The sequence below is a fragment of the Falco rusticolus genome, chromosome 5 (assembly GCF_015220075.1).
Source record: "Falco rusticolus isolate bFalRus1 chromosome 5, bFalRus1.pri, whole genome shotgun sequence".
NCBI lineage: Eukaryota > Metazoa > Chordata > Aves > Falconiformes > Falconidae > Falco > Falco rusticolus.
Genome location: NC_051191.1, coordinates 30,402,832 through 30,418,627, shown reverse-complemented (window position 1 = coordinate 30,418,627; position 15,796 = coordinate 30,402,832). Strand labels below are relative to the sequence as shown.

The 15,796-nt window shown below is 44.6% G+C and overlaps 1 protein-coding gene across 1 annotated transcript in view; it reads right to left on the bottom strand.

Moving 5' to 3' along the window:
• The window catches only part of EXOC4 (exocyst complex component 4), a 408,367-nt gene that overhangs the window by 56,491 nt on the left and 336,080 nt on the right, over nucleotides 1-15,796 (bottom strand). Inside the window, exon 13 of the mRNA XM_037387956.1 lies at nucleotides 8,792-8,947. Coding sequence (XP_037243853.1) covers nucleotides 8,792-8,947 — 156 coding nt within the window. The remainder of the gene's footprint in view (nucleotides 1-8,791; nucleotides 8,948-15,796) is intronic.

The following is a 15,796-nucleotide window of genomic DNA, read 5'->3' as shown; positions in this document are numbered from 1 at the left end:
GATGATATATTTTAGAAAGTCTCATAACCAAGCAGTTCATAACTGTGTTTTACAGATCTGTAACAAAAGGCAATGCTCCAGTCTCCTGTGATTAATTCAGCTGTGAATATACCCACGCTTCAGATGGAATTAATATTGCTTATTAACTACACTGCGAATAAAGCAAACTCACGTGCCTTTTTTCACTGTCCAGCTGTTTCTTTGTGGGAGCTCATGCTCCCTTACACCAATATCTGATGCTGGTGCCACACCGCTTCATTGCCCTTCAGACTCGATTCCCACGGGATTTGTGTGCACTGCAACAGGACTCACTTAAATCTCCGCTTTGTCAGAGCAGGCTGGCTGTGCTAGCTTAATCCTTGGATTAACTAAGTACCTTGTTCTGTTTCACTTTGTTGAATCATCTTGATTTCTCTATTTTTGTTCCTTTCCAAACACAGTGACCAGCAATCTGTCAGCCTTAGATCCACCTTGTTCTATGGATACCGTATGGGATGCAAAACGCATCTTTGGCATGGTACCAGCAGGGATGGGGAGAGGCTGGTTCTCCAGAGGAGTCTTATGCAGGCCGACTGGCTCCCCCCTCCTCTCCTCCAGCAACCAAGAGCAACGGTGATGTTTTTATGTGATGAGCTGTTAATAAAATGAAACAACCTATTGAGCTAAACTGCCTGGAAACAGAGAGACTGATGAGAATATACGAGGCTTCCTCTCATCCGTATTTTAGCATATACATGAGAGGATGGGAAACTTGTATGCAAGGGAAGAAAGGCCAGGGAAGAGCATGTGTGATAAATCAAGATGACCTGTGCTACGTTTAAGGCATTCGGACCGTGACAGAGCAGGGCTGAACAGCAGCCAAGTGTCCACATCAATACTGCAGAATGAGGAAGGAGGTCTCTGAGGTACCCCTGGCAGCAGCTTTACGTTCACTTACTGCTCCTCTCCCTTTTCTCTACCAAGAAATTAGTGTCAATTATCCCTTCAGCAGATAACACCGAGGAAAAAGCTTGCTGGGAGGGTGCATGGAGCTGTAGGAGGTGGGACACACACACACACACCAAGCAAGCCCACTGGGAGCCTCCCCAGGAACACACTCCTGTCCTTTCTCACACCCTCTCAACTGCAGACCTCAGAGGAATGCTTTCCACTGAGCATCAGATGCTTGCAGAGGGGAAGCAACAAAATTAATTTAAACCGCAGCTAAGAGTAGCAGGCAGAGCTGTGGCTGTAGAGGAAATACCCTAAAAATATCTATTAAAGTGTGAACAGGACAAAGATGCAAATACTGTAGGAAGAGCTCACAAAACAAGGATTACTGCTTTGTCACAATGTTGTACCAAAACCACAATATATTGAACATCCATGAAAATGTTACTGAAAGCAATTACTGGGTAAAACGCTTGCCATATAACAACTCAATATGCTACCTAATATAAAGCACTTAAAATACGTATAGTACATATACAGTCTCAAAACATGATACACATTCTAATGGAAAGATTGTAATAATAGAATTCGCATCAGTTTCATTGCACCTTTGCAGCTTCTTTTGGATCAGTAAATTTTTCTATGTATTTCTGTCGTATAGAAATTCATATAACCCATTTATTTTCTATTCCTGCGTGTGAATCATAGAGTCAGCCTGGAGACCATATTAAAAACTGTATATAGAAACTACTCAGGCAGACAGGTTTCCCCTTGATTAATTTGAAGAAATTCCCATTATGTTCTTACTTATAAGCAAAGAGAGAAAAGGTGGTTTGTTTCTTCATCTTGCACCAGAATTTGTTTGACTATAATAAAGAATCATGCAAGCACCAAAACAAATAACCCACGTAGGTTTTTTTCTGCAAAGGGAAGCCCACTGAAATCATTTACTGCCGCAAGAACAATAAACCCCAGCTCAACCATCATCCTGCAGAAGATACCGTTTCACTTGTTTCAAAGATTCAGCACCTGAAGGTATTTTAAAAATTCAGCACATGAAGACACTTTTCACAGCACATCCAAACAGCACTGTAGTCCTGATGAAAAGCTTCTGCAAAGGATCCTCAGTGGATATAAATTCACCCTGCCAACCTAAGGTATTTGGCTTTAAAGGACTGAAGAACTAGCCCATCCTAAAACCGACCCAGATTTGAGGTTCATTGGGATTTGCAAAGCTTCGACAACAATTTGTGCATCTCTATCAGGGACTGGCGTGATCAGCACCAGCATTCCCCAGCAGCTCCAAATCTCTGCTGAGAGGTCACAACACTGTCAAAAAGCAGACATCGCTAACTGACGATTTTAAACAGTAACATCACACGACATCTTCTCACTTAAATTTATTTGAATATTCTGGTCTTGTTAAGTTGCTATTATACAATTTATCACAGCAGACAAGGAAGTGTCTTGGAGTACATTGTGTAGCTCTAATGATGTGATTTAGTGATATGCAATCTTGTTAAAGCAGGAGCTGTTATTACATCTTTGTGGAGAAGCTGAATCTCAATGTTTCGGCTGTGCTTTCCCCCTCCATCCCTGCTACACAGTTTAGAGGCATAGACATTACCTAAAGTATGTTGGAAGAGCTGGGCATTGCTGCACTCATTTCAATACACAATGCAATTTGTAGGATTAATAAAACTGAAGCCGGGAGATTCTTCCTGGATTCAGGTTCAAAATATATGTAATCTTCAAAAAAACTCAAATCCAGCCCAAATCCTCTGAAACTTCTTTGCATTCACAGGACAGGCAAAGACAGAAGGAAACTTCTTGGATACAAAGGTGTTCTGTGAAGATTCAGGTGCTTACTCATTTTTACACCTCTCTTGATAGCAATAAGGTTTAGTGTCAGTTGCGCTCACGAAGAGGCACATTCTCTTGTAGGATCCAAAAAAGAGATCTAGAAACCCATTTCACATAAAGGACAAGACTGTCATCAAATGGAATTGACACATACTTACGGTATGCTCAGATTCATAGTCCCAGTAGAGGGAAAAAAGGTCTAGTCTGCTGCCAATCTTACAAAATCATCCTTTCACCCTTTAAAAATATTGTAAATATATTAAACAGAGCCTGAGAAATTGGAGGAGATCTTTTGTTCTTGAGAGAGAAAGACCCAAGGAAAGAGATACAGAAAAACCTGCAAGTGAGAATGGGAGGGAAAGCTAGGAGGTAAAGAAAGGGAAAAGCCTTCCATAAAACATCAGAGCTTCAGAAAAGGACCACGCAGCAGAAAAAACACTAAGACAGCCCAAAGAACAAATATACTGGAAAGCTCCAAACCAAACACTGCAAAAAACACCCACCAGAGAGCAGAAGGTACAACCTGAGATACAGCTTTTAATGAAATCCTTGGCCAATGCCTTCTGGCTGCCCAGAGATGTGAAACAAAGAAAGACCACCCTACCCGTAGGTACAACCGGAACACTATGCTCCTGCCACCATGGCTCTCCCTTTGTGCCAAGGGAAGGACTTAACAGTCCAGCGCAAATTGTTCCAGCTCATTCCCAATTCTGGTTTCTGGGCTTCCACAGACTGTTTATTTAGAGAATGGGAAGTTCACAGCACGTTGATCCTTTTAGAAACAGTGGAAGTAATTCACAGAGCCCCCCCAGCCCAGCCCCTGCTGAAGCAGCTCTCCCAGAGCGGGCTGCACACAGTCACGTCCAGGGGGTTCTGAATGTCCCCAGAGCAGGAGACCCCACAGCCTCTCTGGGCAGCCTGTTCCCCTGCTCTGGCACCCTCACGGTAAAGAAGTTCTCCCTCCTGTTCAGGTGGGGCTCCCTGTGCTGCAGCTTGTGCCCGTTGCCCCGTGCCCTGTCGCTGGGCACCCCTGACAAGGGCCTGGCCCCGTCCTCCTGGCACTCGCCCTTGAGATGGTTGTAGACACCCATAAGGTGCCCTCTCAGTCTTCTCCTCTGCGGGCAAAACGGGCCCAGCTCCCTCAGCCTCTCCTCATCAGGGAGATGCCCCAGTCCCCTCATCATCTCCACAGCCTCTGCTGGCCCCTCTGCAGCAGTTCCCTGTCTCTCTGGAACTGGGCAGCCCAGTTCCACCGGACCCAGCACTCCAGACGCGGCCTCATGGAGGCAGAGCAGAGGGGGAGGATCCCCTCCCTCGCCCTGCTGGCCATGCTCCTCCTCATGCCCCGCAGGGTCCCAGGGACCTTCTTGGCCCCAAGGGCACGCTGCTGGCCCAGGGGCAGTTTGCTGCCCACCAGAACCCCCAGGCCCTTCCCCGCAGAGCTGCCCCCCAGCAGGGCAGCCCCAGCCCGTGCTGGTGCGTGGGGCTGTCCCTGCCCAGGGGCAGGACCCTGCACGGGCCTTTGCTGAGCTCCATGAGGTCCCTCTCCGCCAGCTCTCCAGCCTGGCCAGGTCTTGCCAAATGGCAGCGCAGCCTCTGCTGCAGCAGCCGCTCCTCCAGCTTTGTGTCATTCAAGCTGTGACCAGTCCTAGGCGCTCTGTACCAAACTCCTGAGTTTACTGCCCTCAAGCACCCTCTGAGGAAGAGCTCACAGGAGCATTTCTAATTCATTGCAGTGCAAAATTATGCCTCAGACCACTAGCTCTTTTAGCTCTTGCTCCCAGGGCTAAGCAAAGCTTTGTGTTTGGAAGAGAGATATTCTTGACTGCCCACCATCAGCTTTGCATGCTCTGCCCTATGAAAAGGAAAGGAGAGGAGATTTCATTCTCTGGAGTGTACCCAGTGTCTTTGGTGCCATTGGATGGATGATGTGCTCTCCCAGGGCACAGGTGAGATATGCTGCATGCCCCAAGAGAGCTGAGGTGTGGGACAGTGGTTCCCAAGACACAGTCCCAATACACATCCAGAACTGGAGGGTACATTTCTCTCTCCCATCATGCCTTCTGGAGGGACACCCTTTAGCCCATCCCTGCTCTCTTCCTTCAGCTTGACTTTTTTGCCTTGTCCAATAGCAACACATTCCCCAAGCAGACCCAAATCTACACACAGGCTCCAATTTTACATTGGAAATAGAGTCAGAGGATCAGCACTGACTAAATCAAGAGAAGAGAAGAGTTCCTAACAAGCATCTGGGATAGCGTAACTTCTGACCAATGCCATTTGGGATGATTTGGTGAAGTATCTGCTGTTACACAGGTATCCTTCCATGTTGCTCAAATATATCCCATCCTTTTGGTGCAGAGCAAGTGAGGATGAGCATCCCAAAATGAACAGGAGATGCAGGGGAACAAGCAGCAGGCAGCTGGAGCACCCTGCAGTCAGGTTACCCTCATTAAAGAAACACAAGCAGCAAAAGGAGAAGTCATGTTGCACATGGAGAAGCGGAGAGGTTTGTTTTTTTTTTTTATTGCTCCATTAACTTCCGCCTGAGAATCTGATCCCAAGTTCAGTGTCCAGGAGCTTGCTGGAGTCAAAAGGCAAGAGGAAAATCACCATCCTCCTCCTAACACTGGTTTGGTATCTCAGATATGCAACCAGAATGATCTGTGTTGTGGTGTGATCTTCAGACCAATGTGAGGTTTCCAGGCAAATGTGTTGCCCCGTGAATTGCCAGCATGCCTTTCTCAGCTCCCCGCAGAAGTGGTTTCCCTCAGGCACACAGTGCCCTTGCCACTTGCTGCAGAACGGCACCAAAAAGCAAGAATTTCTGCTGTAACTCGAGCGCAACCGGTTCTGAAACTCTTTTTACATTGCTTTTCCTCATCAAAGGCAAACCTGGAAATGATGCATCTTTGCGTTTTATCACCAACCTATCTGATTCAGTAATGAACCGAAGGCTAACCTTTATAAAGTGATAAAGGCAGCATATTTCACACTCACCCCAGTGCCAAATAGCCTTCAGAGCTTTAAAAACTAATTATACGAATAGAGGCATGACTTTTCTTTCCTTTCTCCCCTTGCCAAGTTCTGAGTTACTATAATATGCTCAATCAGGTCCCTTTGTCTGGCCAGCCACACCAGAATATTAATGGGAAGATTCTGCTAGTATCTTACCCTACCTTTCGACATCTATTTGCAAAAGAGACAGTGGCGGGTTAAGGCAACAAAATCAATCACTGTCAACACAGGTATGCATTAGGATTTTTTTGGGAAGACTTCATGTTTGGATTCTTCTTTTTAATTAAACAAATGAGTTACAGGAAACCTGGGGAGAGGGAGGGAAAGAAAACTGTGCACTGGTATCTCTTCCTGCCACAGTACAAAAACTGGTGGCAAACTTTCAGGACATATTTAATTTAGCAGCATTCATAAAGGGGTACTGCCGAGTAGTTCAAGCACTGCTGTCAGCCTTGGTTTATGTCCAAAAAGAAAATGCTTCCATGTTTCATCAAGCTTAAACCTCCCTTTCCAGGAAAGGATGCTTAGTCCGTCCCTGCTAGCCAAGGAGGGCGGTCTGTGAATGCATGTAGGTATCTGTATATCAGGGTTTTAAATATCTTGGATAGTTAAAGTGATAATGAAACGAGCTGTCCCCAGGATCTCCCACCACAGCCATGACCCAAAGCATCCACTGAACCCATTTCCCTCTGGCTCCACTGCAGTGTTCAAGCAGAAATGACTACGGCAGAATTATTCCCAATTCACCAGCAGCGCCAAGAGAAAGAGAAAGAAGCAACAGCAGTGAAGAAATCATGTTCCTTTGTATTAGGAGAAAGTCTGAAAAAAGCCTGATTAAATGGAAAGAAGATGACAAAAAATTGGACAAACAATTAATACTATTTTGAAGCTTTCAGGAGAAGCACAGATTCTTGAGGAAGTTTATAAGCCATGTTGCTTACCATCAATGGCTGAAACTGGCCCAGGCCAATTATTATAACTTAAATTAATACTACAGGAGCATTCACATGGCACTCTGAGGAACTGAGGCTTAACACATGATGCTCTGTGCAAACAGATACTCAGAAAAGATCTTTGTCCTAATGTCTAGGCTAAAAAAAAGACACAGCACAAGACCTTTTCTGAGGGAATTCAATGTAGATGGCTTTCCATTCCAACATCTCTGATAAAATGTCACAAAATACTTATTAATGGACAGTACAATGACAACACTGGAATAAAATGCGTGTTAGGATTAAAATGTTGTCACTGCTAGCATCAGACTGCTTGACCATCAGATTCGGCCTGGCCAGGGATTTACATTAACAGGTTATGCTCAGTTAGTAGTACCCAGCATTGCATCCAGAGGACCTCTGGTGTCCCATGCTGACAGCTCAGAAACCACAGTAAGAGCCAGGAGGGCATCCCAGCTGCTTTCCATGCCAAGAAACAAAGGATAAATGTGAAGGCAAGATGGAGGCTAAGACTGAACCAATGAAACTCAAAAAACCTCAGCGACTGCAAAAAAACCTCAAGGGCTCTCCATCCTTGCTCTTCTAGCATCACTGAAGACTTTTTAAAACACTGGCAAAACTGATTATCCCCACTGCAGTATGAGCAAACATTTCTGTGACTAGACATATTTTATACTGTTCGTCGTTCCTCTTTCCAGACTGCGTCATCTTTATGTTACTGTGCTTGCATTCAGTGAATAACTAAAATGACAATCTGGGCAAATTAGACTTGTTATTTTCAACAGCTTCACTTACTCCTACAGTTTTATAGCCAAATGCCAATCAAGGAAGTGATGAATAGTGATGGGAATGTGCAGACAAGCTTTCTGACTCACTGGAATGACAAGGAGGACCTGTTTCTTCAGAACGCATCAACGATTCAGAGACTAAGCCATTTACAGCGTGTAGGGAAAGGCAATCTGCCTGCTTACAGGCTTTCACTTGCCTGAAAATCTGGTTTGGGCACAGTAAATTGCATCTGAAAGAATCCCCTATGCAGGTACCAATATTTTTCATCTGACTTTCCTTACACAGCTCCTGGGGTTGGGACAGAGGAGAAACATCACCAGGTCATGGTTCAAATGGAGGACAGCTTTGGTGACAATGCCAGTTTTGGGAATTCCTGCCCAGTACAACCAGCTGGCCCCTCCATTAGGTCACAGGCTGCTGCTCTTTTCATTGCATGGGTGATCAGAGTAGCACCACCAACCAGTACAAGGATCTGCCTGAATTAAAAATAACCCTTTCTTTTCCTCCCCCATCCCAGCCACCCTCCTGACTCGATTCACAAGCACGATTCTTCAAACAGCCTTGTTTGAACAACAGAGCAAGCAGGACTGAGCCATAATGGTAGGAAAGCAGCAAGCTGGCACTGCCACTGAAGCTCCTTACTGAACTGTGGCCTCCCTCTCTTCTGTCCTTGTTGCATGTGAGAAGCTCCTCTGCTTTCTCCTTTCTCTTGTAGGACAAAGAGCTTCAGGATGGTTTATCTACCAATCCATCATACGACGGATAAGCAAAGCCCAGAAACATCCCCTAAACAGGTTATTTCCTTAATGACTTCTTGATACCATCAAGAGAACCAAATCCAGGCAACACACAGGAAGTTCTCAGTCAGTAAAGCTGATGCCTAGTGATTTATATTGAATACTAGGAAAAAATCCTTCACCAAAAGGGTTGTCAAGCTTCAGAACAGGCTGCCCAGGGAGACGGTGGAGTCACCATCCCTGGAGGGATTTAAAGGATGCATAGATGTGGCACTTAGGGACATGGTTTAGTGGTGGACTTGGCAGTGCTGGGTTAACGGTTGGACTCAATGATGTTAAAGGTCTTTTCCAACCTAAACAATTACATGACTTTATGATGATTTTTCTCACACCTGAGAACACAGTAGCTATGCAAACACCGTAATTACTTTCTTTCCAGCAGGTTGTACCATTGTTGCTACTCTCCTTGAAACCATTTTACAACTTCATAAAATATTTTACCTTATAAAGTCTTCCTCCTCTTCTCTCTTGGGTCTCAGTTGCTTGGGCTGTGCCATGTTGCTCCAGTTAGGCAGAGATTTCAGGAGCCTGCTAATATCATCATCTTTAGCCCAGGATGCACTGATCACCAGCTTTTCATCCGACTGCACAATGCTCCTATGGGGAAAGCAGCAACAATCTTGTTAGTGTGAAGCAAATTGTACTTTCCATGTAATTCTGCACATATTAATTACAATCCCTATTACATACAAATGTGCATTAAGCATTAAGGAAGGGGTCCAAAGAGAAGTTCAACGAAGTGCTCATGTGGAGGGCACAGCAACATGAGTGGACAGGATATAAAATTCACTTTAGGCTCCCAATTGTTGATGTACTTTATGATAGAGTCCTTTGAGGGAAAAAGGGCCATATTCTCCCCACCCTTGAAATCATTCAACTTGCCACCATTTACATAACCAGAGGAGGTCACTCTGTACTAGAAGAGAGAGAAGGTAGTTTCTCCATGGCTCATTTGTTCTTTGCAATCTCAATGCAGCTTGCCAGCTGTTACTGATTGTGTTGTGACTGTAACGTGGAAACCTGCCCAGGAAGACCTGGGTGGAAGCCACCAGCTCACCGTACATCAGCTGGCCCAGATTGGGGACCCTGTCTGAAACAGTGAAAGGAAATGAAGGGTCCAGGATCTTCTGTCCAGTCAATCAAAACACCTAGTAATAGAGATTTCATCTAAATTGTATGTATGTGTGAAATCGAATCAAAGACCACAGCATGTTCCAATTACAAAGTCTTTCCCTGTTTAGTATTTTTGGCAGTGTAACTAATCTGAATTCCTCACTGGCAATTTCAGGAGACAAACAGGATGCTGTATTTGGAGGAGTCCATTAGTTGCCTATTTTTTCTCAGGGTTGCTCATGAACAACCATCAGCATAGTCCTCATTAATGTTTGCTACTTCACTGTCACACTGTGACAGGAAAGTCCTCTCCTGTTCTTGGGTTGTTCAGTAAACAGCAAGGATCCGGGAGGTGTTTCCATCTCTTGGAAAAGGCAAGTGGTAGTTAGGGGTGCTGGTGTTTCTTCTAGATCCTATCACTCTTTTCCTTCTCTGGTGGGCACCTGGAAGGCTCTTCTAGGAGGTCCTTGCATGGTGACCAATTGGACTGCTTCTCCAGCCCAAGACATGCAACCTGTCCATACCACTCAACACAAAAGCATGATGGAGACCTCTTCAATGGACAGCAGCAGGATTTTTTTCCTGCCTTCTGTAACAAGAACATGGCAAACCCACTGAACCAGCACAGTGTGATTTGAGAAAGGGACCATCTGAAAAGACAAGGTCTCAGAGGTCTTGTTCCTATGGAAAAGGCTTAGCTGCAGGTTTACAACAGAATCAGGATCTCTCTTGTGTGCTAAGAGACTGATCACCTTCTACTATGCAAAAATACAGAAAAGGCTCTGGGATCTGTGTTTCCCCACAAACACCCACCACTCCTTGCTCACGAGGCTACAAGACACCTAGAAATTATGCATGCTTGCTGTATCCTACAATGCAAGGGGCTGAAGAAGTGTGAAATCCAGAGAGATCCTTTTCTGTTACTGTTCCCCAGAAAACATGGCTTGTCCAACATGGATAGAAACTTTGTGCATCAAAAAGATGCATGGGGCAGATGCTCAGAGCTGTCACTAGCATTCAGGTGGTGGTTTTGGGAAGAGTCAGGCAAAATCACAATAAAGACACTGCACATTTTGAAGGGGTTTGTGCGGATTAACTACTCTACTTTTAAATTTCCTGAAAGGTATGTTTTGGTCAATAACCAGAAATAAAAGTAACAATACACTGCGTATCAGTGTTTTGAAAAGGAAAACAGTGAAAAAGGCATTGAGATAGGAGCCAAAGCTAATCTATCTTGAAACAGAGCAGATTACTTCTTTTCCCACCAGCATGGAGCAACCTATCACTCCTTTCACCTACCACCAAGAAAACAACCTCTGCTCAGTAAGCACACACAATTTGTGAAGATGAATTTATCACATGCACTTACATATAAATTTTCCTTCTCTTTAAATTTCATGTTCAATCTGCCACAGGCAAAAAAAAAAATGAATTTTCTTTCCAGCCACAGAAGACCGCGGCATCAAAATTTCAATTTGGCTTTCTGCTACTGTTAAGAACTTGGTGTTTTTCCACTTAGGAAAAAAGGTCTCTTTTTTTTACCCTAGTGAAAACTGAGGGGAAAAAATAAAGCTCCACCAGAATCTCTGACATCTGAGATGGAAAAACTGAGTTTGATGATATCTGGCCATTTCTCTGCCAAGGCAAGACAACTACTCCATTGAATATATTAGCCAGTGCTTTGTCCTCTCCAGACTCAAAAGACTAAAGTAATAGCCTCCTTCCCTTGGGAGTCTATTTCACAGTTGAACAAATCTAACTTTTGGATAAAAAATAAAATAAAATAAAATCCTGATACTGTGCTCATGTTTTACTTTACTCAATTTCATCCCATTACTCCCCCTTATTTCCCCTTACAGCAGCTTCAGCTCTCACCACTTTCACTATTTACTCTCTTCAATTATTTACAGCCTTATCATAGCCCTTCAGATATCTATGAATGCAAGTCATCTTCGGGAGACTTCTGATGGAGTTATACAGAGGACAGAGCTGCCTCTCTGTTTTATGATCCTTATTATCTGCTGTCCTCAAAAATCCTATTGCTTTTCGGAGTAGGTGTTGGGGGAGGAGAGAGGGGAGGACGTTTGGCTGCTATAGCAAGTTGCAAACTGAGCTTGGTGTCCTTGTTTTTCTTAGGGTCAGTGTTTTCCAAGAGCCTAACCCACATGATTCCTGCTTTTCTCACCTTTTGGCAATGTGGTACTCCTGAGTCCATGACCCACTGGAGTCCCAAGACAAATTCTCCACTGAAATCAATAGGGAGTGTCAAAGTAATCAGTGCTGGGACACCGCCACCACTATGTGGGTCCCTTGGAGTTATGTCCCATTCTCTCCTGTGACTGTAACACCTCCTAATTTTTACTGACAGGTTGGTTTTACTCCAACCACCCCCTCATTAAAGGAAGACGTTAAACAGGGTAGTACATACCCTGATCTCAGTGAGATGCCCAGCTTTCCCCATCAATTACAGACTCCTTTTCCCCCACTTTTTCTTTCAAGCATCTTAGCCAGTTTTCAACCTCTGTAACGTCTATCAATGTCAATCTGATTCAGGTTTTTGAGTAAATTATCACAAGACAGGATGACATGTTTTAGTACAGCTCAAAATGTTTCCTTTCAAAGCCCCCCTTCTCCCAAGCTCCTATGAAATTATTCCTGCTGCTGTAATAGGGTGCGGTGGGTTGACTCTGGCTGGATGTCAGGTGTCCATCAAGCTGCTCTATCACTCCCCTCCTCAGCAGAACAGGGTGGGGGGGGAGAAAATAAGATGGAAAAAAAAAAATTGTGGCTCATGATAAAGGCAGTTTAATAAAGCAAAAGCACAGGTCAATGTGTGGAAGCAAAGGAAGACAAAAGATTTGTTCTCTACTCCCTATCAGCAAGCATCATAATAATAAATGCTGCTGCTCCTCCTCCTTTCTCTTATCTTTTATTGCTGAGCGTGATGCCATGTGGTATGGAACATCCCTTTGGTCAGTTTGGGCCAGCTGTCCTGCCTGTGTCCCCTCCCAAGATGCTGCCCACCCCCAGCCCCTGGTGAGGGGGGATGCTGGGCAGCCAGCCTCGATGCTGTGGAGCACGGCTCTGCAGCGGCCAAAACACCGGTGTGTTACCACCACCCTTCCAGCTACCAACACAAAGCATGGCACTGGGAGGGCTGCTGTGGGGAGAATGAGCTCCATCGCAGCCAGACCCCATACACAGGGTGACTGGCTACCATCAGTGCCATAATCAACTAATTAATTCACAGCTCAATAGGCCAAGGAGAATACCATCTGTTTTAACCCAGCTCCTGGGAGTGGGTAGGGAACAGGTGTAGCACTTACACAGGGGATGGCACATGTCCGAGGAGGGTTCACCCCTCCACAGCTCAGTGGGGTTTATCCAAAAAAACATCTGCAGGTGGTCCCGGACTTGCACCACTGCTGCCCTGAGCTGGGAGAAGAGTGCTGGGGAACATCCCCGGACACAGCTAGGGTGGCCAGGGCTTTTCATTAGGAGAAGAACATCTGGGGGCCACAGCGGCTAATTGGACTACGTTGTCTTGTGCCAAATGTATTTTTGAATAATTTTCTTCTTTTCTCAGGGTCAAGGTGATGTTTCCATGCTGAGCTCTGCTTGCACTGCTAAGTGATTAAAAGCGGCCTGCTTAGCATGTGCCAGGTACCTAACAGCAAGAGGGATGTGGGAAACCTCGGCTGGTTTGAGGGATCGGGATGCGAGCTTAACGTTAGCCTTGAACATGTACCTGTGCATCCTTGAAGAGCCTGGGAAAGTCCTGAGAGGAGCTGAGACGACAAGATAAGGAACTGCCAGACGGGCAAGTAGAAGAAGTGTATCAAAGATGTAGCAGAGAAAAGGCCATCCAACCATGAACTGATGGTCTGCGAGTGAACCAATCACGTACAGACACCTATTCTTAAGAAATATATAAAAAAGGCTTGTTCGAACAATCAACGGCCTTTTGGCCTTTAGTTTTGTGTACAATCCTTTGTGTGTCGTGTCCGTCTCAACAGCGACACAGGGAGACAGACCCCTGCCTAAAAAGAGTCACAAAGACAACTTAAAAATCAAAAAAATTAATGCAAGAAGGGGAAGACGCCAACAAGAAGTAGTGACAAAAGCGTTTGCTGGGGCCTCAAGAAATCCTGTTTGACTGCAGACCTCACACCTTGGATCAATTAATCTGCTCCTCTTTTCCTTATCAATAAAAAGGCATTTAGTTTTATTTTGCCTGGCTGGAAAGCAGAAACTGAGATTTTGGGGTTTTTTTATCTTCATCATTTTGAGAGATATAGGCCCAGTTATATCCCACCTAATCTTAACAAATTTAGCTGAGACAGTTCAGCCAGGAGGCTGGTCCCATAAGCTGCCTTCACAGCTTATGGAGAGAGCTGAGAACCTCCAGAGAGTTGAGCCACTTTTTAATTAATGTGGACCACTCTTTGGAGTTGTCCATCTCTATTTACAGACTAAAGAGACTCATTTGGGTGGGCGGTGCCTTTACTCAGACTCTTCAGATACAGGTTGAAAAATGTGCAAAAGGATGGTTGTTCAAGGGAGAGAGGATGAAGACTAGTAAGAAGGGGGTGGACACACAGGAAAGGGCTTAAAGCTGGACACCAAAATAAGGATGTGTAGCTTCAACACGGACATAACTAAACATGGGGCCAATTTATGCAGAAAGGCATGGAAAGTTATTAGGTTTAGCACTGAAGACAGCAAAGCTTGTCCAAGAAGGCTGTTGGCAAGAGACTAAAAAGAGACTCATATTAAGGGTAGCTATCTTGACCTGGTCAGGGTTTTTCCTGTCCCTATTACTCTCTGTATGGCCTTTCAGTATCTCCCAAAGCCCCATGAAAATGGTTTAACTATACAGGCTTAACTCATGACTAGAGTTGCTTTCATAGAAATTTGCTGAAGAAGCAGCTAGACATAGGCTGGACAAGACTGGAGAAAAGTACTGCCAACACAGCAGGAGGTTTTGTGGCTCTATCTCCCAATTTTGTTTTCATTTTCAGCCCCAACCCCTCATAAACTAGACGTAAAACATAACTCACATCTGTAAACAGTTTGCGTCAAACTGAAATTGCACTTCATACAAACATGCAATTTGCAGAAGACATCTCACCTACATCAGATTAAATACACTTTGGAAATCGTCATCAATTAAAAAAAGAAAATCTACAGTTGCTACTTATATAAATGTCCAATCCATTCATATCCAGCCACCAGCTTTTTTTTGCATTCACTAGAAAATGTGAGCCAAATGGAAATCAAACATGAGAAATCTCAGCTGTGCCTTTCTTAGTGCTGACGTCCTGACAGAGCTATCTGTTCTGCAAAGGACTCCAAATAAAACAGCCTTGTTTTGAGGAGCCTGTCTTTGAATACATTTCATCCACGTTTGCTCATATTCCCCTTCAAGAAACACATGCACATGGGGAATGAATGAATGCCATGTGCAAATCTTGCGTAAACCACCTCTCTGGCTTCCCAAATTCTCACTATCTTGACATACCAAGAACAGATGCACACTTCCTTGCTCTGATAGCTTTGCCTGATCGTATTAATTCACAGCTCTAAGAAGTTTATTCTGATCTTAAGCAGCTATAAACGATCCTTCCTCCACTAACTTTATAATCATGAGGATTTACCTCTCAAACCCCCAAGGAAAACCCTGGTCCAAAGGGCAAGGCTGCGTGGAGCCGTAGCAATGCAAGATCCCTGTAGAGGGCATAACGGCCCCGCAGATCAAGCTGATCGCCCCAGGAAAGCCGGGTAGCTGCTATATTCCTCTGCATCATTTGAAATGTATATAGATTTCTATTTCAGTCAGTCATTTGCTAGCAGCAAAACTAGAACATTTCCTGTTTTTCCTCCTGCTGTAATCAGGATATTGCCAAATTAGGGCTGTCCTAATTACTCCTCAGCAGGTGCCAAATCCAGGAATGGTATCAGCAAAGGAAGGAAGGAAGGACCTTTAAGTTCAAGCCAAAGAAATCAGATCTATTGTCTGGCTCCAGTCAGTGAAGTTTTATATGAAACATGAGCATTTTAGACAACAGCACGTGAGCAGCTACCGATTTACAGAAGCACCCAGATGAAGTTTAGCCCACATATGTGCTCACTGCTACTGTTGGTATTATTATTAATAATAATAAGCGGGTACACAGCCGCTCGCCAGATGAAGCTTCTCCTGAACAGAATCAGGCAATAGGAAATAATTTCTTGGTCAGAAAACACAAGGGGCTTTTTCAGCTTCCCCTGCTATCGCCAGCCGCTATTAGTTATTAAAGGAGAGTATGTATAGCAGCTATTACAGCCCACATT